Below are 25,087 nucleotides of genomic sequence, written 5' to 3' on the forward strand. Positions count from 1 at the left end.
CAGTTCCCTTATTCGACAGACAGCTGAAGGACATTTGAGTTCTAGTTTTTGACAATTATGAATAAAGCTGTTAGGAACATTTGCATGCAGATTTTTCTGTGAACATTTCTCTGGGGTAAATACTGTGGAGTGGGAATGATGGGACATTAAGATAAATATGTACAGTTAACTCTTGAACAACATGGGCGTCAGGGCTGCCAACTCTCCGCGCAGCTGAAAATCTGCATATACCTTATAGTCAGCCCTCCGTATCCATGTTTCCTCCATATTCATGGTTCTGCATCCTCAGATTCAACCAATCACAAACTGTGTAGTTACTGTAGTATTATTGAAAAAAAATCCACCTATTAAGTAAACCCACACAGTTCAAACCCGTGTTGTTCAAGGGTCAACTGTATTTAAATTTGTAAGAAACTGCCAACTGTTTTCTAAAGTGGCTTTACAATTCTGCATTCCCACCAGTAATATATGAGAGTTCCAACTGCTCTTACCAGCATTTGGTAAAGACAGATGTTGGGTTCTTTTAAATTTACATATTCTAATAAATGTGTAGTGATATCTCACAGTGGTCTTAATTTGAATTTCCTAATGATGTCGAGCAGTCTTTCCATGTGCTTATACTGAATAGTTTCTTGGTGAAGTGTCTCTTCAAACTTTTGCCCATTTTTAAATAGGGTTGTTTTTCTCATTGTTGAGTTTCGAGTTATCTTTATATATATTTTTATGCACACACACACACACACACACAGTTATCACGTATGACTTTCAGGTATTTTCTTTGAATTCTCTCAACGGTATCTTTTGCACAGCAAAAGTTTTTAACTGGACTTCAATTTTATAATTTTTTCCTTTTATGGATTATGCTTTTGAAATTGTAACTAAGCACTCCCTGCCTAACACAAACTCACAAAGATTTTCCCCTATGTTTTCCTCTAAAAATTTTTTTTTTTTTTTGTGGTACGCAGGCCTCTCACTGTTGTGGCCTCTCCCGTTGTGGAGCACAGGCTCCGGACGCACAGGCTCAGCGGCCACGGCTCACGGGCCCAGCTGCTCCGTGGCACGTGGGATCTTCCCGGACCGGGGCACGAACCCGTGTCCCCTGCATCGGCAGGCGGACTCTCAACCACTGCGCCACCAGGGAAGCCCTAAAAGTTTTTAAGTTGTATATTTTATATGTAGATCTACAATCCATTTTGAGTTAAATTTTATATAACGATTGAGATTTAGGACTAAGTTTTTTTGTTTTGAGGTTGTTTTTTTTTTACACAATGTCTAACTGTTCCACTATCACTTGTTGCAAACATCATATTTTATCTACTGAATTGTCTTTTCCTATGACAGAAAAAAAAAACCCTGACCATACGTAGACTCTATCTGTTCTATTGATCTATTTGTCTATCCTTTTGCCAGTATCACACTGTACTGATTACTGTTTTTACACTTAGTCTTGAAATCAGATAGTGAGTCCTCCAAGGTTTGTTCTTTTCAAAAATACTTTGGCCGTTCTAACTCCTTTATCTTTTCATACACATTTTAGAAATAGCTTATAGATATCCACAAAATATTCTGCTGCAATTTTGATTGAGATTGCACTGAATCTACAAATCAGTTTAGGAGAACTGATATCTTAACAACATCAAATCTTCCAATCCATGAATGCAACATCTCTCCATTTACACAGGTCTTCGATTATTTTCGTCAGTGTTTTATAGTTTTCAGCATATAGATTCCACAAATACTAAGTGTTTCAATTACTTTTATGGGGCGGGTACTGTAAATGGTACCATTTTTAATTTTTACTGTTAATTGCAAGCATATAGAAATACAGTTGATATTTGCATACTGGTCTTATCTATAATCTTGTTAACCTCACTTATTAGCTGTAGGATTTTGTGGGGGGTAGATTCCATGGGATTTTCTAGGTAGACAACTGTCATCTGTGAATAGACAGGTTTACTTCTTCCTTCCAGTCTGCATGCCTTTATTTCTCTTTCTGCCTAATTGCCTGAGTTAGGACATTCCAGTGCAATGTGCAATGATTGTGATGAGAGTGGATATCCTTGCCTAAATCACAATATTAGTGTTTATTAGTATTCAGTCATTTACCAGTAACTGAAAATTGTTGTATGTTTTTTGTAAATGTCTTATATCAGGGAAGGAAGTTCCCTTCTATTCTCAGTTTGTGAATTTTTATTATACGTGAATGGTGAATTTTGTCAAATGATTCTTCTCCATCTATTGAGATGATCATGTAGATTTTCTTCTTTAGTCTATTAATATGGTGAACTATTTATTTATTTTTAAATACTGAACCAACCCTGCATTCCCAGGATAAAACCCACTTGGTCATGATAGATTAACCCTAAATATAAATATACGCACATAAACATAAATATTTATATAGTTGACCCTTGAATAACAGGTCTGAACTACACAGATATTTATACTCAGATTTTTTTCACTAAATATGTATTATATTATAGTACTAGAAGATCCACTGCTGGTTCAATATGTGGACGTGGAACCGTGGATACAGAGGGCCGACTAGAAAATTATACACGGGTTTGTGCGTGCATGGAGGCATTAGGGGTTAGGAATGCCCCTAACCCCTAGATTGTACAAGGGTCAACTGTACTGCTGGAATCAAACTGCTAATATTTTGTGGAAAAATTCTGCATCTTTGTTCATGAGGGATATTGGTCTGCAGTTTTCCTTTCTCGTAATGCCTTTGTCTCACTATGATATAAGGGCATGCTGTCCTCATAAAATGAGTTGGGTAGTTCTGGAAGATAATGTTCATAACTAGCAATATTTCTTCCCTAAATATTTGTTAGAATTCCCAAGTGAAATCATAGAGGCCTGGAGTTTTCTTTGTTGGAAATTTTTTTAAACTTAGATAAAATGTAAGTAGATATAGGAGTATATTTTTTAAACAGGTATAGGACTACCCAGGTTATGTATTTCTTTGCATGTTGGTTGTTTGTGTCTTTTAGGGGAATGTGTACTTGCTATATGCTTAGTAGTTACAGGCTAAAGGCTATGGAACAGACTAAAAAGGTAACCTGCTACACAATTCAGCGTAATTATTCGAAAATATCTGCAGATACACTAAGAACACATTTTGAGCTCAATTAATAAGTTTTATATTATTCTAGGTAATGAATGTGGTAAATAATATTTACCTAACAAGGCAGCTTTTAAAGATATGGTGAGACGTAGCATGTAGTATCTTTTCAATGAATGCACTTGTGGAGGGCCGTTAATGTCAGGTTAAGCAGTTTGGACACTTTTATTAACAGACAATAGGGAACCCATAAGAGGGCAAAAACTGAGCAACACTATGAAAAATAAGAAGAGAGACTAGGGCCAGAGATGCTACCTGAGAGACCATCTCTTCCAAGCCTGTCCTAAAGATTGATGCCAAGTTCACAATTTTAAATAATTTTCATCTAAACTTGTAAATACAAGTCAAGCTACTCCATAAAACAGCATTTCTGAGATTGGCAAATTACTCCCTACGTGGTCCTATCCCAATTTCTCCATGAGTGCTTCTAGCCTGTCAGATAGCCACAAGTCAAATCTGATATTTGGGTGCTAGTTGTACTCGAATTTGTTCTTTACTTTTGTTTTTTAAAAAGCTATATCCCCAACTGAGAATAAGACTTTCTGAAATCTAAGTACTGTGTTTCTCTACATTTACTGCTCCCAGCTGACCATATAATGCATAACAAAGAGCTGGTCACACAGATCAATTAAATCTCAGTTCTAGGTCCTTGGACAAGCTGTTAAAGTTTTCTGAGTCTCCATTTTTTCATCTATATGATGGGAATGAAGATATTTATGAGGAAATAATGTCAAAGGTAACATCAGGTATATACTAAATACATAATACATGGTAGCTCTTACTTTAATTATAGCATAAGCACCAAAATTACTATAATATAAAAATCTGTGGAACGTAAGGACAGGACATTAAGAGAGGTCCCAAAATATTCTTCTCAAAGGAGCAAAGACACTATTTTAAATCATCTTACCTGTCAAAAACATAAATGATTAAATGCTCAGATTATGGTCTCTAAACTAAAAGGAACCAAGGTTCCCTGGGTAAACAGTTGATTTCAAGGTCTAGAGGAGAAAATGTGCAAGATGAGCCTGGGATATCTCGTGGTGTTAGAAAGCAAGGAAGAGGTCCAAGAATACAGCAGTCAAGTGAAAAAGTCACAGGGACCAACCTGAATGACTTCCTGCTAGCCAAAGATGGTATAATTTGAGTATCAAAAACATAAATGGGGCTTCCCTGGTGGCGCAGTGGTTGGGAGTCCGCCTGCTGATGCAGGGTACGTGGGTTCATGCCCCGGTCTGGGAGGATCCCGCGTGCCGCGGAGCGGCTGGGCCCGTGAGCTATGGCCACTGGGCCTGCGCGTCCGGAGCCTGTGCTCTGCGGCGGGAGAGACCGCGGCAGTGAGAGGCCCGTGTACCGCAAAAAAAACCAAACCAAAACAAAACAAAACCATAAATGACTTTAGGAGATGAAAACATATCAATTATATAAAACTCCATTAAGATAAAATGATATAAATCCAAAGCAAAATTAAATTCTAAATTTAATACTAAACCTCCACTGGTCACCTTTGGAGGTTAAGGGGACATCAACTTATTATTTTACAAATTAGTAAAGAAAGGGAAAGAATTAAGCATATACCCTGGTTTTCCTGCATGAACTGTATTTCAGGGAAAGCTTTTCTTTAGAGAAAGATTCTAGCTAATAAATGCAGAAAGAATGACAGACTATCACAATTCTTTAATTCCTAACAAAGTACTGGATATAGGCAATGATCACCAATTGGAATTAAAATTATTAGATGAAAAGTCAATGAAGAACTTTTCTAATGGACAAGGCTGCCAATAGCTAAACTCACTGATCAATCTTGACATCACCAGAAGGCAAGCAGGTCACGTGCCTCCTCACATGAGGCACTTTAGGTGGTAAAGCACCATTAAGAAGTAGCCAAACTGCTAGATCTAAAAAATTACAAGGTATAGAGAAATAAGTTAGCCAACACCAGGAGAATGCAAATAGACAAATCCAGGATAGGAGAAATTCTAGGAAAACATCCAGTATCTTCAACAAATAAATCCATGCCAAAAATAGGGGTGGTACTGGTATCAATAAGAGACAGACATTATCAACCAAATACAACACATGAATTTAATCTGGATCCTGATTTGAACAAATCAATTATAAAAGACATTTTGGAGATAAGTGGAAAAAACTAGACATGGACAACATCAAGATATCAAGGAACTTTGTTTAATATAATAATACATACTACACTTATATTAAAAAGTAAAATGTCCTTATCTGTTAGGTATACACACTAAAGTAAAATGTGAGTAAACCCACAATGGCATCTGGAATTCACTTTCAAATACTCCAGGGGAAAAAAGTGGGTGGAGGGGGGGACAAAACAAGAATGGTAAATGGTGATAATTGTTGAAACTGAGTGATGTCTACACGGGGACTCATTTTACTATTTTGTATTTTCATTTACAGACATACTATCATTTACACACAAATTTTTACCACAGTATAGATGTCATCTCCCTAAATAATGAAATTATCTCACCTATTCCTTATATTATTATTGGACTTTTTCACAGCATTTTCATAGAATTCTCCTTCTGATTCAATTCTCCTTTTGACCATTATAGAGATATAACTGCATGAGAGAAGTTTCTAGAGCATTCAGTTAATTAAGAACACCACCTACCCTGAGCTTGTAGAAGTTTAAGGGTAGCTTCGGCTCTGGCTCTGGCTTCTCTCTGGGATTTAGTTAAAAGTTTCCCTTCTTTTTTCAAGCGTTCTTTTCTTTCCTTTTCTTTTTGCTTTTTCCTTTCTCTTTTTTCTTGTTCCAATCTTTCCTATAAAAGAATATGCATCAGACAAAAATTGTATTAGCTTAATGAATTACAAAATTTAAACATAAACAACCCAAATTTCTAACAAAGCTCTTGAGATACATGCAAAGTATTATGTTAGGAGCTTCCAAATGAAAGTACTTTAAATGTTGTACATAATGAGTATTAATTAGTATCCCATGAGAGTCGACTATGTGTTGGCAATGATGCACAAGCAACTCCTGTCTGTACCTGAGGAAATAAGGTAGGATTTTCTCTACCCCTTCATCTTATTATTTATATCTGAACAATAATGTAACTGAAATACCATACAACTAAGAAATTTTTAGAATTAGAAAGCTAGAGATATTTTACGAGAAGCGGATTTAAGTAAAACACCAAGTCAAAGTCAGCAGCTTCACAATGACATACCTCTTCTTTACGCTTGGCTTCCAATTCTTCAAGGCGTTTTATCCGTTCTTCCTCTTCTCTCTTCTGTCTTTCCTCTTCTTCTTTAAGCTTAGCCAGAGCTTCCTGCATAGCCTTAACTGTGGCTTTGCTAGGTCCTTTTTTCTTCTCTTTTTCTTTTTCTTCCTTTTCTCCTTTCTTTTTCTTCTTATCTTTTTTCTTTTTGTCTCCTTCATTGTCATCTACCAAAAAAGAAGAGAGGCAAAGAATATTTTTAAAAGTTGTTTCCTACGGCAATGGTAAGCAAACCCCAGAGTGCAGGAACCATAATGGGCCAGGGCTGATGCCAGCAGCAGGCTAAGGGCTTTGGATATCTAGGCTCCCTGAGCACTTGAGTAACCAGAAGAGCTCCAAACAACCCAGCTGGCCTCCTTAGAAGCCTACAATGCTGGTGCTACTCTGAGTTGTCCTGAGGGATTCAAGAAGATGTGAGGATCCTGTCATCAGGGAGAAGATATACAGTACCTAACGTATCTTCTAAATCCATGGTGTCTGAATTCATAAATTCTGTAGCTAGTTTTGCTTCTGTAAGATGGGGATGATAAGAATGATGCCTACCTTAAGGGGACAGACATTAGAAGAATAAAATACAAAAATATAAATATATTCCAAGAACTCTATAGCATTATGCTAAAGAATTAAAGATTATGAAGCTACTTTCTTGATGGTTCTCCTCAAACATGTCCAGACAGTAAAAATTTGAGTGGTTAAAAAGCTATGTCAATTTTCCCATTAAAAGTTTTCTAGTCTAAAGAAAAATTATATAAGTCATTTGATCTTTGTTTCCATTCTGAATAAGGGGGAAATTTAACTAGAAAGCTTCTTTTTTGCTAATTGGTTCTGGTACAAAAAAGTGCCTCAGTATTGCTTAAAAGATGTTAACTAATTGCGGCATGTTACTTTTCCATTTCATAGACCAAATTAGGTTTTTAAAAACAGGAAAGAATTCAGATATTATCTCACACTGAGGCATCAAAAGGAAGAGTAAATTTTTCATTAGGCAACTTCCAGCCTTCATGAGCAGCAAAAAACTGTTTTCCACGGTGAAATTCCGTAAAAATCCTAGTGTGTGCACAAATCATTTGAAAGATATTTTATACTACATACATAAATGTTTAACAGTGAAAATCAATTAAAGGAGTACTTAGACCTAATTTTAAGTTTCTTACAATTTAGTACCTTTATAAGCAAGGACAAACAACAAAATGACTTTGGGGCATAATAATCAAAACGTAGGCTGATTATGAATCCAAGCCTTTTGCCCTTTGCTCCATATTATTACCAACCTTCTGCAGCTGTGGGAGCCTCTCCTTTCTCTTCAGAGGCAGGAGGTGCTCCAGAATCAAGAGTCACTTTGGCTTTTACAGCTTCCTCTTCAGATTTCCTTTGAGATTCTTTTGGTTTACTCTGATCCTTTTTACCAGATTCTAGCTCTTCTTTTTCTTTCAGCTTCCGCAGTTTTGCCTTTTCTTCATCCCGCTTTTTTCTCTCACGCTCTTTCTTTTCTGCCTTCTTTTGAGCCATTGTCTTAATTTTGAAGGAGGAGTCGTCATCTTCATTCCCACTCTCTACATTAGGACTTGGCTTATTTTTCTGATTCTTTTTCTGTCCTTTCCTGGACTGCAAAACTTCATCTGATTCATCACCACTTTCACCAGAAGAATGTACTCTCATACAATCTTTAATTCTTTTACTGTTATCCTCATCCTCTTCTGACCCATCCTGCTTCTTATTCGATTTTTGAGCTTTCCCTTTAGCTTTTTTGGAGAGTTTACTAAAATCATCATCATCATCACTCCCAGAGTACATTTCCATTTTGAGTTTTGCAGTCTTTTTTGATTTTGAATCTTTATCTTCCAATTCTTCACTATCATTATCTTCAAAACTTTGTTTTTTGCCTTTCTGTCCTTTCTTTTTTTTATCTTGTTTTGAGGTGAATTCATCTTCATTATTTTCTGTTGGCTAAAAAATTTCCACTGTTAGAAATATTAAGAGTTATACTTTATTTTTTTTATTAATTGAAACTCCTCAAAGTCATGTACTTCGTTAAGTACACATGGAAAAATTATCGAAATAATTCTAAAATAAAGTTGTTTTTACAAGAATATAAAACTCAAGCAAGTACCAGAAGCTAGCCTAGGCCTCAGGTACATCTCATAATCACTGTAAATTTCAGAATCCAGGCACTCTGAAGCAAACACTAATCACCAGTCCACATTTATTACCTTCTTCAAATGGCATAAAAAGCCTAAGGGGAAAATTGAAAGAAAAAATATCCATCCCTCTCTCATTACTCTGAGGCTTATCCAATTTCAAAGGATGGAAAGAAGTATCAATAATATAGAAAACTGCGGGTAGAGTTGGGAAATGTTATATTTCCAAATGCACCAATTTTATAAATAGACAACATATCACAAAATACCTTTAGATTCCCAAATAAAGCATCTTTATATTTGTGAAAGGTTTTAAAATGCATTATTGATTCCCTAAAAACTGTTTTCCCCCTTTGGCATCAAATTTTATGGAAACTTTTAACTAACACATATATGTTGCTCAAAGGTTTCCAAAAGCAGTCCCTAAAACTGGAGCTACGAAGAAGCATAAACAGGTAACAACAATCTGTATTTCACCTTTGCTGTAGCAGTTTCTCTGTCAGCTTTGATGCCTTGAGCTTCCCAAGACAATTCTTCCAGTTCTTTCAGGATATCATCTTCACTAGAAATGGATTAAAATATATTTTGAGGTACTGAATTAGTTTAATAAGTAAATCTAGTACGAAAGCTAATAAAAATCAAATATATTTAAAATATACTTACTCAAAATCTTGCTTTTTTTTCTCCTTTTTCTTTCTCCCCTTTGCCTTTTGAGGTTCCTGTTCCTTAGCAGCACCAGCTCCTTCTATTTCTGCAGCCAAGGCATCGAGATCAATGTCATCCTTGGCACTTAAATGAAAACACAGAAGACCTAAATGTTACTCCAGAGCAAAATAATCTGTCACATTCACTTACAGAGAATTTTTTTTTTTCACTTTAGCCTTTTTCATGCATTAGCAGCCCACTGAGAAAAATCACTTGGCAAGTTCTTTCATGACAACACTTGAGTTATAACTACTCATAAGCCTCTCTGTATCTGCTTCAATAAAGTTTGAGTTACACTCAAACCCAGAAAGAGTTATAATGAACAGCTCCAGGAAGAAAATCTAGGTAATCAAGAAAAGGAAATTCATGCTTGTATTCAAGTAACCCTAAAAAAGAAAAAAGAAGAAAGAAAGGAAAGGAAAAGAAATTCACTTTTGTTGATACCAAAGTTTTTTTTGTTGAGTGTCTGAATGGAATTATTTATAAAATGAAGAAAAGTTAAAAGAGAAAAAGATTCTTATTATTTGATTATCAGTAACACCTAAATCTTTGGAAACCTTTGCATTTTTACTTGGAATAGCAAAAATTTTAGAGCTGAAAGGGACTTTCATCTAGTCTCTCATTTTACCAAAGGGAAAACAAGATGCACAAAGTTTGAATGCTTTCAGCAAAACATCACCACACATCCAAATCTAAATAAATTAGGAATGATTCAGTAAATAAAATACCCCAAAATCCAGAACCAAACCTGGTCACAATCTTTTACATTCCTGGTTTCATTTCTGGTTCCATCCCACAATGTCCTCCATCTACCAATATTACTTGGAGTAATAAACCAAACTAAGTTCCAGTTAAAACCTACAGAAAACAAAGGAGGTCAGTCTGAGATGTACAAGTAGAAAAGGTGTATGAATTCAAATAAATGATACAATCAGAAAACAAAGACCTCACGCAACAGAGCCTCCACTGGTGGATGCCTTGTTGTGAAGATGCTTCACTTCAATAAAGATAATTCCTAATATGATAAACATAAAGATTATGTAACAAGACACGGAGGACACAGAATTTATCCTCAAGGAGCTTCAGAGAAGAGACAGAGAGAGAGAGAGAGCAAACGAGTAAAAAACCAGAAATTGCAAAATGCTAAATGCCATGAATTAAAGGAATTTAATGCTTTTACAGGTGACCAGAATTGAAATGTGTTCCCTTTTGTCCTACATTTTAGACAGTGTATTTAAGGGGGATCATAGAACACTGAACCACTGTACTGGTGGTGACTTCCCAAAGCACCAAATCCAGAATGAGAAAGTCAGACACTTCCCAGCAGAGGAGAAACCTAGACCCAAGTTACTGAAGGAGAAAAAGGAGTTAACCAGGCAAAGAGAGTGCATATATCAGACACAATGAGCACAAAAACCTAAAGGTAATACATGTATGGTGCCTCAGGAGGACTCATTAAAAGGTATCTGAATCAACTGAGAAGCTTTTTGTAGGTTACTGATTTCTTGAGCCCACTCAAGCTAGGGAACCAGAAACTGGGGGTCGGAGCTAGGCAGCGTATTTTTAGCAATCTTTCCAGGTCAGATTTGAATGGTTTTTCTTTCTTTATAAATGAAGAAACTGAGGCACAGAGAACTTGTCCAGGATCACACAAGGCAGAGATGGGATTTGAACCCAGGAAGTTCTGATTCCGAAGTCAAAGACAGTAACCCTGCTGGCATAATCAAATTTGCATTTCAGAAAGCTACCTCTGGTATAAATGATAGGGCAGAATCCCAACTAGTCAAGCAGCAGGAAAAGGTAGGAAGCTTTTCTAGCTAATTGGGATGACAAACACACATCTGACTTGCAGCAGTGGCAGGCAAGATGAAGATATATGAGTCAGATAAATACTAAGGAGATCAATCAGCAACACAAATGACCAACTGGTTGTATATAGAAAGGGGGAGGGAAGAATCAAGGATAATTCTCAGGTCTCATCAGGTAACAGAAACCTTAGTCTGACCCAGCATCAACCATCCGGCCCAGCAGCATGAGATCAACCAGTACCATCTCCAAAGGCAGCTCTGCCAATATTCCACACTACAGCAGATTCCGAGACAGGGTGACAAGGGAAGGTAGTTAATGATCGATGCTTGGCACCTCACCTCCAAAAACTTGCCAGTCCTCATCTGACTCTATTCACCTCATAAAAATAGTCTGTGATTTGCTATACTGCCACAGTATTCATTAACAAACATCTCCAGAATAATAAAACATTGGACTACATCTGTATGCTGCTGAGTTTGAAAAGCTCTTCTGGCTAGTAATAGAAATTAACAGCTTCTGAGTGCTTACTGTTTATCAGGAATTGTGCTGACCAATTATTAGACATACTGTATGTCATTTAATCCTCAAAACAACTCTATTAAATTAAGCTTAAAGATGATGATACTTTATAAAAGGCATCCAGCTAGAAAGTTACATACCAGGAACTCAAGCCCAAATCTGACACCAAGATTGTACTGACTTCCTAGAAAATGGGAAATACAGTAATCAAGTTTCTGAAAATTATTTGACACAGCTACAAAATATATCAATGATATAACAACATGCTTAACAGTCTTACCTACCATGGTTTCTAAAGTGTTCTTTCAATGTGTACTGAACTTCCTACCCCTGATTCAAGAGAATGTCCTAAAATGTCAACCATATTACAAAAGTTCATGAAAGTGACACATAACATAAGTTATTTAACTTGAGACTTTTATACTCTACCTACATTTCAGCCCTACTTTTCTACCTACCCATTACATACTACAGCTTAAAGATTTCAGTAAACCAAGAGTCAAATCTACAATCCAGTCATGCTGATAATGAAAGCTTTAAAACCTTTAAGGAATGTGTAAGAGTATTTTTATGTAGGTACATCTTTCTGCAGATCATTTTTCCTTTATCAAAGCTACAGTATTCTTACTAATATTTGCCCTTCCAGCCCCAATCCTTTATTCTAAACTTACTGCAGACTTCCAGAAATAAAAGGCAATTTTCTATGGTATTCAACTCAGTGTTTTCACAGGCCACATTCCTCCATCATCAGGACAGAAAAAATGTTATAACTTAATGGCCTTTAAACAGTGAAGCTATTGGGACTTCCCTGGTGGCGCAGTTGTTAAAAATCTGCCTGCCAATGCAGGGGACATGGGTTTGATCCCTGCTCCGAAAAGATCCCACATGCCACGGAGCAACTAAGCCCGTGAGCCACAACTACTGAGCCTGTGCTCTAGAGCCCTCACATCACAACTACTGAAGCCCACACGCCTAGAGCCCGTGGCTCCGCAGCAAGAGAAGCCACCGCAGTGAGAAGCCGATGCACCGCAACAAACAGTAGCCCCTGCTTGCCGCAACTAGAGAAAGCCCATGCACAGCAACAAAGACCCAATGCAGCCAGAAATAAAAATTAATTTTTTTTAAATGAAGCTATTAAAAATATTGCATATGTAGTTTTTTTAAGAAACAGCCAAACTACTTTCTAAAGTGGCTTCACCATTTAATATTCACAACAACAATGAATGGAGATGTGTATTTTTTCCACATCCAGTATTTAGTATTTTTCCACAACCAGCCGGTATTTAGCATTATGGCTACTTTTCCTTTAAGCTGTTCTAATAGATGTGCGGTGCTATCAAGGTCTTGCTTTGCATTTCCTTAAAGGCTAGTGAAGTTAAACATTTTTTGGTCTACTTTGCCATACATATACATTCCGTGAAATGTGTCTTCATATCTTTTACCCTTTTCTAATTGGATTGATTTTCTTTTAATGTTGAGTTTTGAGAACTCTTTATATGCCCTTTATGAGTCATCAGTCAGATATGTGGTTTACATATACTTTCTTCCAATTTGTAGCTTGTCTTTTCATCCACTTAACAGGGTTTTTTAACCAGAGCAAAAATTTTGAATTTTCATGAGGTACCATTTATCAAGCTTTTTCTTTATGCTTTTGGTGTCATGAAAAAGAACTCTGCACCAACTCATAGGTCCTGAAGATTTTTAACTATGTTATATTCCAAAAGTTGGGTATTTTAATGTTTTGTATTTTGATCTTTTGCCTATGGTTATCCAACTGCTCCAGCAACATTTCAACTATCCATCCTATATACATAAAATTGCTTTTGCACCTTTGTCAAAATCCACTTGGCTATACTTGTATGGGGCTATTTCTAAGTCCTCTATTGTGCTCTATTGATTTATGTCTTTCCCTCTGACACTAATAAACTGTCATGATTAAGGTAGCTACACAAAAAGTCTTGAAATCAGAGTGACTGCTTTTATTCTTCTTTTTCAGAATTGTTTTATCTATTATTAATTCCTTCAAACTTTTCAAATAAAATTTGGAATATTCTTGTGTGAATTTACAAAAAGAATCTTGCTGTAAATTTTTTAATATTATTATTTTTTTAATTTTTGGCTGTGTTGGGTCTTTGTTGCTGTGCACGGGCTTTCTCTAGTTGTGGTGAGTGGGGGCCACTCTTCATTGTGGTCCATGGGCTTCTCATTGCCGTGGCTTCTCTTGCTGCAGAGCACGGGCTCTAGGTGCGTGGGCTTCAGTAGTTGCAGCACACGGGCTCAGCAGCTGTGGCACACAGGCTTAGCTGCTCCGCGGCATGTGGGAACTTCCCGGACCAGGGCTCGAACCCATGTCCCCTGCATTGGCAGGTGGATTCTTAACCACTGCGCAACCAGGGAAGTCCGTCTTGCTGTAATTTTAATAGTAACTGCATTAACCGTATGTGAATTTAAAGAAAACCAACATCTTTATTATGTTGAGTTTTCCAATCCATGAACACCATATTTCTCCATTTATTTAGATCTTCTTTGATTTCTTTCATCAGTGTTTTGCGATTTTCACAAAATTCGTATTTAATTTTTAAAGTAATCTGAAGTGGTATTTTTAATTTCTGTTTCTACATACTCATTTCTAATATACAAAATGTGACTGAATTTTTTTATGTTTATCTGGTATACTGCAACCTTGTTGAACCCCCTTATTAGTTCTTTGCACTAAGCAAGGAGTTATGATTTGAAATTAAAAGTACAACCCACCCCCCCAAAAAAACTAGACTTCATCAAAATTTAGAATATTTGCTGTGCAAAAGACCATATGAAGGGAATTTAAAAAAACAAGCCACAAAGTGGAAGAAAATATCTGCAAACTACATATCTGAAAAAAAACCTAGTATCTAGACTATGTAAAGAACTCTCAAAACACATCAGTAAAAACCCAAACAATCCAATTAGAAAATGGACAAAAGGCATGAAAAGACATTTCACTGAAGAGTATTTACAGATGGCAAATAAAGGATGTTCCACATCAATAGCCATTTGGAAAATGCAAATTAAAATCACAATGGGATATCACTACACCATCAGAATGTCCTCTCCCCAAACAACAGTGGTAATAACCAGTGTTTGCTGAAGATGAAGAGGACCTGGATCACGCACACATTGCTAGTGAAAATGTAAGCTGGTACAGCCACTCTGGAAAACAGTCTATCATTTTCCTGGAAAACTAAAAATGTACTTACCATATGACCCAGCAATTGCACTCATGCACATTTATCCCAGGGTAACAAAAAATTTATCTCATGCAGAAACTTGTAGACAAATGCTTGTAGCAGCTTCATTTGCAACAGCCAAAAACTGGAAACAACCCACATGTCCTTCACAATGGGTGAATGGTTAAATAAACTGTGGTTCATCCCCATTCCATGGAATACTATTCAGCAATAAAATGGAATGAACTATTGATACATGCAACAACTTGGACGGATCGCAAGAAAATCAGACTGACTGGAAAGAAGCCAATTCCCAGAGGTTATATACATATATGATTCCACTTATAAAATTTTTTATTTTCAAAAATTCATATAAGTACAGAAAAGATTCATGGTTACTAGGGTTTAGTGAGAGGAGGTGCACAGAAAGGAGATGATTATGGTTACAAATGAACAACATGAGAGATCCTTGCAATGATGGTCTGTATTTTGACTGTGGTAGTGAATATACAAATCTGCACATATGATAATACTGTATAACACTAAACACAAACATACACGTGTGCTAGTGCAAGTGAAACTGGGAAAATCTGAATATGATCAGTGAACTATATCAGTGTCAATATCCAAGTTGTGATATTGTACAGTTTTACAAGATGTTATCATTAGAGGAAACCAAATAAAAGACACAGGAATCCCTCTGTATTAATTCTTACAACTGCGTGTGAATCTATAATAATCTTAAAAGTTTAATTAACAAAACTGAACACTGTTTAAAGGAGAAGGCAAACCTCAAACTGAGAAAAAAAAATGTTTGCAATACATATATCTGATGAAAGATTTGTCTATAATATATAAAAAAATTCCTATGACCCAACATTAAAGAACACAATTTTTAAATGGGCAAATGATTTCAACACTTAACCAAATGAGATATAATGATGGGAAATAAACACATGACAAGATGGTCAGTAACACTAGCTAATAAGGAAATGTAAACAAAATCACAATGAGATGCCACTACACAGCCACCAGAATGACTAAAATGAAGGGCTGATAATATTAAGTGTTGAGAGAGGATGTGGAGCAACTGGAACACACCTCAAGAGGGAATGCAAAACTGGCACAGCCACTTTGGAAAAGACAGTTTGGCAGTTTCTTCAAGTTAAACATACACACTTACCATATGACCCAGCAATCCCACTCCCAGGTATTTACCTAAGAGAAACGAAAACATATGTCCACACAAAGACTTGTACTCAAATGTTCACAGCAGCTTTATTCATAATCACAAGAAGCTGGGGAAAAAACCCTAAATATCCAACTACCAGATAATTCATAAACAAATTGTCATCTACCCACACAAAAGGATACTACTCAATGATAAAAGTAAAGAATGTTACACACACCAACATGGATGAATCTCAAGAGATTATTTCACGTGACACCCAGCCAGCCAATAAAGGCTACATTCTCTATGATTCTAGTTATAGGAATTTTTAGAAAAGTGAAAACTACAGTGACCCCACACACACACAAAACACAAAAGCTACAGTGATTTTTGGCCAGAAAGGACTGCCTACAAAGGGTCATGAGGGAACTTTTTGGGTTAATGGAAATATTCAGTATCATGATTGTGGTGAAAGAAGCACAACTGTATAATTTATCAAAGTTTATTAACTCCACACTTTAACTTTGTGTATTTTATGTCAATTACACCTCAAAGAAGAGAATTTAAATTTCTAGGGATACTATAAAAATGGATGAGAAGTTACAGAATGGATTTATCAGTTTACTGAAAACAGTTAAGGTTAAAATTACATATACCTAATATAAGTCATTTTACCCATTTTTATAAGTTATGAAAATAACAATCAACATATAATATTTTTATAACACCTTAATTTCTATTAACACAATGTAATATGTAACTAAAATGACATTACTGTGAAGGAATCTTTTAAAAACATGGTATTTCTTTATTAATTGTATGTAAAAGGCATGTGATCAACTTTGGTGCTTGGCTTTTTGGAATAATCAAAAATCATGCATAAAAATAAAAAATGAGACACTTCACTTTGAGATCAATACACTAAAGCCTTTTAAATACACATAATATAACCAAAAAAAACGTTCATTGTAAAGAAGTAAAAGAAAAATTAACCTGTTTGCAAATCTCCTCTCAACTCCAAACTGGCAAATTTTATTTATTAATGACAGACATTTTCCACTAAAAAGTTGTCTGATTTAAGTTCTACAAGAACATAGGAAATCCAACCCTTTCCCAAATTATTCCACAATTCAAAATCTCCAAGCTTCCTAGGATTCTCTCCTACCAACCCCTCTTCTCCAATGTCTCTTTATTTTTACCCTCTGAGGAGGTCTTACATCCTGGCTCAAAATTTCTCTGACACTGAGAGGTGGGGGTCTATGCCCCTCCCCTTTAATATGAGACTGTGTGACTGTTTACTCAACAGAATATGGCAGAAATGATGTTACAGTTTCTAAGCCCAGGCCTTGTACTTCCGGGCTCTTGAGACATTCACTGCCAAGCTAATGAGGATGTCCAGGCCACATAGAGAGGCCAAGGATAGGTGTTCCAGCTGACGTGCCAACCAACAGCGACTATCAACCACCAGAAGTGAGTGATGTGCAAGTGAGATAGCCTTTAAGATGACTCCATCACAGTCATCATTTACCTGCAACCACATGGAGACCTCCAAGCAAGAGCTCAGGTTCTGAGCTCAGTCAACGCTCAGAACCAAGAGAGACGATGATTTTTGTTGTTTTAAAGAACTAAGTTTGGGATGACCTGTTATGATACAATAATAACTGAAGCACTCACATATTTCCTTCTGTTCCTAATGGATACCAGGGCCTACAGAAGTAGAAACCACACCAGTCCTTCTTCTCTCCCCACCAACTTGACCAAAAAAATTGTTCGTAATCTGTAAGTACTGAGGGAAGACATGGTGATATCTAACTCTTTGCACTTTACTTTGGTTTCCGCTCCTCCCCTGAAACAGGCTCAATAAGAACAAACAAGAGGAAAAACATAAGGAGGAATCCCATTCTTTACTCCTAACTCTATCCCAGCAGTGCCAGTAGCAATAAAGGAAACAGGGAAATCTAGTCCTGCCTTCTCCATAAGATGCCTTTTGGCATCTCTTTTCCTCCAACCTCCATCTCTTCTTACCCAGCACTCCTTGACAACAGTTACATATACAAACAGGAAAAACAAGACGAAAGAGGGAAAAGCCCAGCAGTCATTGCTCCTCACTAGCTCTCACCATTTGCACCACAGAACCCAACAGTTCTCACTCCCCACTCCCTCAATGGAGTTCTATCTTAAGCACCACAACCCATTAATAAATTCAGAGGTACCCAATCATGTCTTTAAAAAAAAAAAAAAGCCCTCTGAGCTTAAAACTTCCTTATGAACTGGGTCTTGACGTCTTTAAAAGGCATGTGAAACCATACTGCATTGTACAATGCAAGCAAACAGAATGTATCTTATTACCTTCCACAAAATTCAGCCTAATTCTCCACTTTCTAAATACCTCATAGTTGAAGCGGTAAGAATACAAAAGCAAGTATAAGCGTCATCTTGTAGACCTCCAAATATATATAATCTAAGTTCACACATTTTTATGGATTCCAATGTGTTTAACTATAAAATCAGTTCAGGGCAGCTTTGTCAAACCAGAACGAGTACCCTCAAAGGGGGCAGGTGAGATGGGTTAGGAGGGGGAAACGCAGGGTTGTGGGTAATTTCAGAAGACTGAAAATTCTCCCCAGTAACTTTTATCTGTTTAATTTGTTTTAATTTTAATATGATAATAAAGATTTAAGATGAACATTCCATGAATCATATGGATAGACACTTTATCACAGTTCACTGTCATAGAATATCAACCAAAGCTTTTGTTTACAAACCTCCACTAAGTTGTTTCACATTGACGAAAAAGAGCAGAAGCAGACTTAATATGTAAATTAAACATTTTAGCCAAGAGAAGGTGCTATAAAACAAAGGTGAAAATCATTAGTTCATACTGAAAAAGATTAGAAAAATTGAGTTCTTACTAGTATATGCATGCTGAACTCAAAAGAAGTCCATTATAGGAGGCAATACTTTCACAATAAAATAGTGATTTAGATCCTGCTACTCAAAAGAATAATTCCAAGATAAGCAGCATTAGTATCACGTCGTTAGAAATGCAAAATCTTAGGTCCCACCCAAGACTTACTACCAAAATCCTCATTTCAACAAGACCCACAGGTGAATCACATGCACATTAAAATATGAGAAGCACTGGTTTAGAATCAACAAAACACTATCATTCACATCAATACTGCAAATTTGAACTTCAAAAATTTTTATATTTGTTACTGTTTGATATAAGTGTATTTAGGGTTTCATAACTGCCTAAGAGGTAAGTTTAGACTTAGTTTTGGGCCTGAAGATATATATATAAGCAATATTAACAATTTAAGTCAACATTCTCAATTAACACCTTAAGGACACAAGTTATGTTCTAAATTAATTGATTAGACTGAGCACTTCCAGCACTCACAGATAGTGAACTCATAGTCTTTGTATTCCGTAAAAGTAACTCTGGTCCTTAATCACTGTTAAAGGATTCTTCCCACCTAATTTCCTTTTGTAACACCTGGCATAACCAAACAAATATTAATAAAATTTTGATGCAGGTAACCACTCTCAGGAGAGGGTACTTCTCACTTGCTGAACAACATCATCATTAGAATGGTCTGGCTGCACCTGTGTGCAGGCACTAGCTAAGCAACTGAAGATCTTGGATACTCTTCATCATCAACCCTTGCTTCTCAAGAGACAGAAACATACAGCACACTCCCATTCCTTCCAATCTGGCTTGCTCTCCTGACGGCAGATTTAATTACAAAGGGATCTGGAAGACATATGTAATAACTTTAGGAGGGAAATTTGAAATCTCAAGGGTAGCACTCCCATACTTAACCTAAACTTCACATTCTCCCATCATCTCCTCACTGTATTATCTGTGCATATGCCTATTTGCTATATTAAAACGTAAGCTCCTTTGAGAACAGAAAACTCCTTTTTGTGTGCTCAATTCACCTCCCATTTTAAAAAATAAATTTATTTATTTTTGGCTGCACTGGGCCCTCGTTGCTGCATATGGGATTTCTCTAGTTATGGTGAGCGGGGGGGTGGGGGGGGTGGGGGGGGCTACTCCTCACTGCAGTGCGCAGGCTTCTTATTGCAGTGGCCTCTCCCGCTGTGGAGCACGAGCTCTAGGCCTCAGTAGTCATGGCACACAGGCTCAGTAGTTGTGGCACACGGGCCCAGTCGCTCCACAGCATATGGGATCTTCCCAGACCAGGGCTTGAACCCATGTCCCCTACACTGGCAGGCAGATTCCCAACGACTGCGCCATCAGGGAAGTTCCCACCTCCCTACCTTTTACAACTAGCAACCATCAGGGAATGTAACACATTCTTAACAGGCACTATTAAAGAAAAAGCCCTATTTTAGAATGGCAACCACAATTTTCATACAATTAGAAAGGCTCACCACTTTCATCACTGAGGCTTAATAAAAACCTCATCTACCACCATAACAATTACTATATTTTGATCGTAGTAAAACTTCCAAATTGAATTTTCTGAAACAATAAATTCAAACACCAGTTTAAAAATCCCACTGAGAGAAAACTACAGCTACATTTTATTTACCTAACACAGACAAGGATCCTTTGTATGTGAATTTTCCAAATGAATGGAAACGTACCATTCTTTAAAATTCATATTTAAAATGTAAATCTTTCTTATAACTGATTATGTAACCCCCTGAAATATTTACAAATGTCTGGGGTTGTTTCAGTACAATGGGGAGAGGGAAGACGAGAGTGGGTAGGATGCAGATGAAACAAGGTTATCTGTGAATCAGTAATATCTGAAACTGGGTGATGGACAGGTGTGTTCATTAAACTATTCTACTTCTATATACGTTTGAAATTTTTTATTTAAGAAAATTTACACTATAGTAACCAAAACAATGTGGTACTGGTATAAGGATAAACATAAACATCAAAAGAATAAAACTGTCCAGAAATAAATCCATTCATCCATGGCCAATTGATTTGACAGTGGTGCCAAAACCAATCAATAGGGGAAGAAATAGTCTCTTCAACAAATGGTGCTGGGACTATATCTCCACACATAAAAGAATAAAGTTTTGGACCCCTACCCCACACTATCTACAAAAATTAACTCAAAATGGGTTATAACCTAAATGTTAGAGCTAAAACAATAAAACTCTTAAGAAGAAAACACAGGTGAATCTTCACACCCTGGCATGACTTAACAGTAGATTTTTAGATACAATACCCAAAGCACAAGCAACAATAACAAAAATTAGGTCAGCTGGATTGCATCAAAATTTAAAAACTTTTGTAAAAATGATACTATGTCAAGACAGTGAAAAGACAACCCACATAATGGGAGAAAATATTTACAAATCATGTACCTTATAAGGATCAAGTATCCTGAATATATAAAGAACTCTTAAAACTCAAGCAAAACAAGCTAATTTAAAAATGAGTAAAGGACTTGCACAGACATTTGTCCAAAGATATACAAATGACCAATGAATACATAGATGTTCAACATCATTAGTAACCAGGGAAATGCCAATCACAATGACAATGAGACACCACTTCACAATCGCTAGGATGGCTATTAATGGAAAAAAAAGGAACAGAATTGTTGGCAAAGATATGAAGAAATCAGAACCCTTGTACATTCTGGTGGTGCTGTAAAATGGTGCAGCTGCTGTAGAAAAGTTTGGTGGTTCCTCAAAAAGTTAAACATAGGATGATCTACCACTTCCACTCCTAGATATATACTATACTCAAAAGAACTGAAAACTGGTACTCAAACATCTAGACACAAATGTTCATAGCAGCACTTTTCACAATAGCCAAAAGGTGGAAACAACTGAAACATCCATCATCAGATGAATGGATAAACATTATGTGGTATATATACACAGTGGAATATTATTCAGCCATAAAAACAAAATGAAGTACTGATATATTCTGCACATAGATGAACCTCGAAAACATGCAAAATGAAAGAACCCACACACAAAAGGTTATACATGGTATGATTCCATTTATATGAAATATCCAGAATAGGTAAATCAAAAGACAGTATATTAGTGGTTGCTAAGGGCTCAGAGGAGGACAGAAAGGGAAAGTAACTGCTTAATGGATATAGGAACTCCTTTGGGGGTGATGAAAATGTTTTGAAACTAGACAGAGAAGACTGAACAACACCGTGAATGTACTAAATCTCACAGAATTGTACATTTAAAATGGTTACTTTTATGTTATATGAATTTAGCCTCAAAAAAATTTCACAAGGGCTTCCCTGGTGGCTCAGTGGTTGGGAGTCCGCCTGCCGATGCAGGGGACGCGGGTTCGTGTCCCGGTCCAGGAGGATCCCACATGCCTTGGAGCAGCTGGGCCCGTGGGCCATGGCCCCTGAGCCTGCACGTCCGGAGCCTGTGCTCCGCAGCGGGAGAGGCCGCAGCGGTGAGAGGCCCGCGTACCGCCAAAAAAAAAAAAAAAATTCACAAAACTGATTACGTGTTTCATACCAACCTGAATGGGAGTAAACTAATATAATTTAGCACTTCAGTCATCATTCAGGAGTGACAAGTTTGTAGGCCTGCAAAAGAATTTTGTTCTTAAACCAAACAACACAATGCCAACTGCTACTTACAAGTCTCTCTAATAACTCCCCTCCATTTTAATTACCAATAGGCTGAGATGACCAAGTTGTGAAAATTCTAAGTTCAGAGTGAGAACGTGAAAAGAAGACTTACACAGAAAAAAAAAAAAAGAATAACTTTAGCAGATACCTATAATGAAAGTGTGACTTTTAAACATTGTGAGCTACACCACAATGAAATGCAGGGTGAACCTCCTCTGCAACCTGGTTTGAAAAGCCATTGTGGAGTTGGAAATCTGAAATATGAACAGGATATTAAATATAAGAGAATTTGTGTTAATTGCACTAGGTGGGATAAGGGTATTATGGTTACATAAGGAAACATTTAGAGAGAAAATGTCAAGATGTCTATAAAATAAAATACATAAAGCAAAAATGAGGACAAAATACTGGTAATGATTAAATCTAGGTGATGCGTATATAAGAGTTCCTTATATTATTCCTTCAACTTTTCTGTGTGCTTGAAATTTTTATAATAAAAAGTTAAAATTTTAAACTTTAATCCCAACATTTCATTTTTTAAGACTTATTAGCTACTAATATGTCTGAAAGAGAAAATCACTTCTCTTAAATTCCTAAGAGAACAATGGATAATCCAGTAAGTATGTGTCTTTTTTCCCCCCAGGTTCATTCCTGACAAGTAATGCCTTCAAGTAACATCCAACCTTAAGTAAAAGGTCACTGACCTGAAGTGGGGGATTATAAAACAAAATACCAGACAATAGTACTACTGTCCTTGTACTGTTTTACAGGACTTTAAATATTGACTTTGTATATGCAAGGTATAAGTCAAACCACTTAAAAAAAAAATAGAAACAGCATGTATAAACTCTAACCCAAGATAAGAAGGGGGAAAAATAGAAACAAAGCATTGCAGAATTGGCACAAATAAAAAACAAACCAGGATGGCTGAAATAAGATCAAATATATCATTAATCACAAGCAATGTGTAAGTAACTTTAAACTCTTAAAGGTGTTATCAAATTGGTTTAGTAAGAATTCAATTTTATGCAGTTTATCCAAAGACCTCAAACAAGTACATAGAAAGGTTAAAAGTTTAAAAAAAAATTAAATCCTCAACAAAACACTAGCAAACCAAATCCAAGAACATATAACAAGGATTGCACACCATGACCAACTGGGATATATCCCAGGATTGCAAAGTTGGTTCAACATATGAAAATTGATTAATGTAATCCACCATATATAAATTGTATAAGACACAAAAACCACATAATCATCTCACAGATGAAGAGACAGCAATGTAACAAAATCCAACACCCATTCACGGGGCGGGGGGCAGGAGGGGGGGACACACCTAACACAATGCGAAAAACTGAAAGCTTCCCCCCCATCCCATGATCAGAAACAAGAAAAGAATGTCCATTCTCCCCATTCAGTACAACACTGTACAGCAGGATCTAGCCAGAGCTTAAGGTAAGATAAAGAAATAAAAACCATTTAGATTGGAAAAGAAGGAGAAAACTATCTGAACTTGCAGTGGCAGGACCATGTACATAGAAAATTCTAAGGAATCCACATACACAACAAAAAAAATTCAAGCTAATATATGAGTTCAGTAAGATTGCAGAACAGATCAATATATAAAAATCAACTGTATTTAAACTGTGTACTAGCAATAAACAATCTGAAAATGAAATTAAAAAATAATTCCACTTATGATAGCATAAAAAAAATTAAATGCCTCAGAATAATTTTTTAGAAGAGTTGCAAATGTTGTACTCTGAGAACTACAAAAAATCATTGAAAGAAAACCTGAAAACCTAAATAAGTGGAAAGACATTCCATGTTCATGGATCTCAAGGCATAACATTGGCAATACTCCCAAAATTAATCTACAGAAGAAATCCAATCTCAATCAAAATCCCAGCTGCCCCCCCTTTTTTTTTGCAGTAATTGAGAGATTCTAATTGTAAAATCTGTATGGAAATGCAAGGAACCCAGAATAGCCAAAACAATCTCAAAAAAGAACAAAGAGAAATCACACTTCCCAATTTCAAAACTTAATACCAAAGCTGTAGTAATCAAGATAGTGTGATACTGCCATCAGGATAGACATACAGATCAATGGAACAGAACTGAGACTCCAGAAATAAAATCCTACATATACGGTCAATTGATTTGATCAAGGAATTAGAAGAGTAATAGTCTTTTTTTTTTAAATGGTGCTGGGACGGTTGAATATCCACACGCGAAGAATGAAGTTGGACCCCTACCTCACACAATATAAAAAAAATTAACCCCAAATGGCTCAAAGGTCTAAATGTAAGAATTAAAACTGTAAAACTAGAAGAAAAATAGTAAATCTTCATGACCTTAGATTTGGTGATGATTTCTTAGATCTGACACCAAAAGCACAAGCAGCCAAAGAAAAAATAGATAAATCGGGCTTTTTAGAAACTTTTGTTCTACAAACGACACCAAGAAAGTGAAACAACAACCTCCTATGGGAGAAAATAATGACAGCCCAGAGAATGGGAGAAAATATTTGAAAATCATATCTGATAAAGGATT

The 25,087-nt window shown here is 36.3% G+C and overlaps 1 protein-coding gene across 5 annotated transcripts in view; it reads right to left on the reverse strand.

Annotated features, from left to right (window-relative positions):
• EIF5B (eukaryotic translation initiation factor 5B) overlaps positions 1 to 25,087 on the reverse strand; it is a 67,826-nt gene that overhangs the window by 35,977 nt on the left and 6,762 nt on the right. For 4 of the 5 annotated variants that reach the window (XM_060169245.1, XM_060169244.1, XM_060169246.1 and 1 more), the window contains 6 exons: positions 15,942 to 15,976; positions 9,183 to 9,308; positions 8,997 to 9,081; positions 7,653 to 8,328; positions 6,331 to 6,548; positions 5,772 to 5,922 (listed from right to left, as the gene is read on the reverse strand). In XM_060169245.1, coding sequence (XP_060025228.1) covers positions 5,772 to 5,922; positions 6,331 to 6,548; positions 7,653 to 8,328; positions 8,997 to 9,081; positions 9,183 to 9,308; positions 15,942 to 15,976 — 1,291 coding nt within the window. The remainder of the gene's footprint in view (positions 1 to 5,771; positions 5,923 to 6,330; positions 6,549 to 7,652; positions 8,329 to 8,996; positions 9,082 to 9,182; positions 9,309 to 15,941; positions 15,977 to 25,087) is intronic. The other variant, XM_060169247.1, reaches the window with a different exon arrangement.

The sequence above is a fragment of the Lagenorhynchus albirostris genome, chromosome 13, assembly GCF_949774975.1.
Source record: "Lagenorhynchus albirostris chromosome 13, mLagAlb1.1, whole genome shotgun sequence".
Lineage (NCBI taxonomy): Eukaryota > Metazoa > Chordata > Mammalia > Artiodactyla > Delphinidae > Lagenorhynchus > Lagenorhynchus albirostris.